Here is a 259-nt window from a genome sequence, read left to right as displayed (position 1 = left end):
CTGAAATTCCTTCAGAAGCCTTTCCCATTTGTACTGCTGATCCTGATTGAGCTGGAAACTTGGGAAAGCTCTTCTGTAAGCTTCCGCCATCCTCCATGCTCTTTTGTGGATGAAGTTTTTTAGACTTCCTCTCTTTTGACTCTGTGTCCAGCTTCTCTAGTTCTTCCTCTGACTCATGCAGGTCTTCTGATGAAGGTAGTTTTGTGGAGTTGAGGATGGTGCTATGCCCCGGAAGCTTCAATACAATGGAATAGATGGC

General features: G+C 45.2%; 1 protein-coding gene across 1 annotated transcript in view; it reads right to left on the bottom strand.

Annotated features, from left to right (window-relative positions):
• CHRM3 (cholinergic receptor, muscarinic 3) overlaps positions 1-259 on the bottom strand; it is a 133,217-nt gene that overhangs the window by 428 nt on the left and 132,530 nt on the right. Inside the window, exon 3 of the mRNA XM_015421497.1 lies at positions 1-259. This exon is cut by the window's left edge and continues 428 nt beyond it. Coding sequence (XP_015276983.1) covers positions 1-259 — 259 coding nt within the window.

The sequence above is a fragment of the Gekko japonicus genome, unplaced genomic scaffold, assembly GCF_001447785.1.
Source record: "Gekko japonicus isolate JY-2015 unplaced genomic scaffold, Gekko_japonicus_V1.1 scaffold378, whole genome shotgun sequence".
Taxonomy (NCBI): Eukaryota; Metazoa; Chordata; class Lepidosauria; order Squamata; family Gekkonidae; genus Gekko; species Gekko japonicus.
Note: the sequence above shows the minus strand (reverse complement) of the source record. Positions and strands in the feature narration are given on the sequence as shown.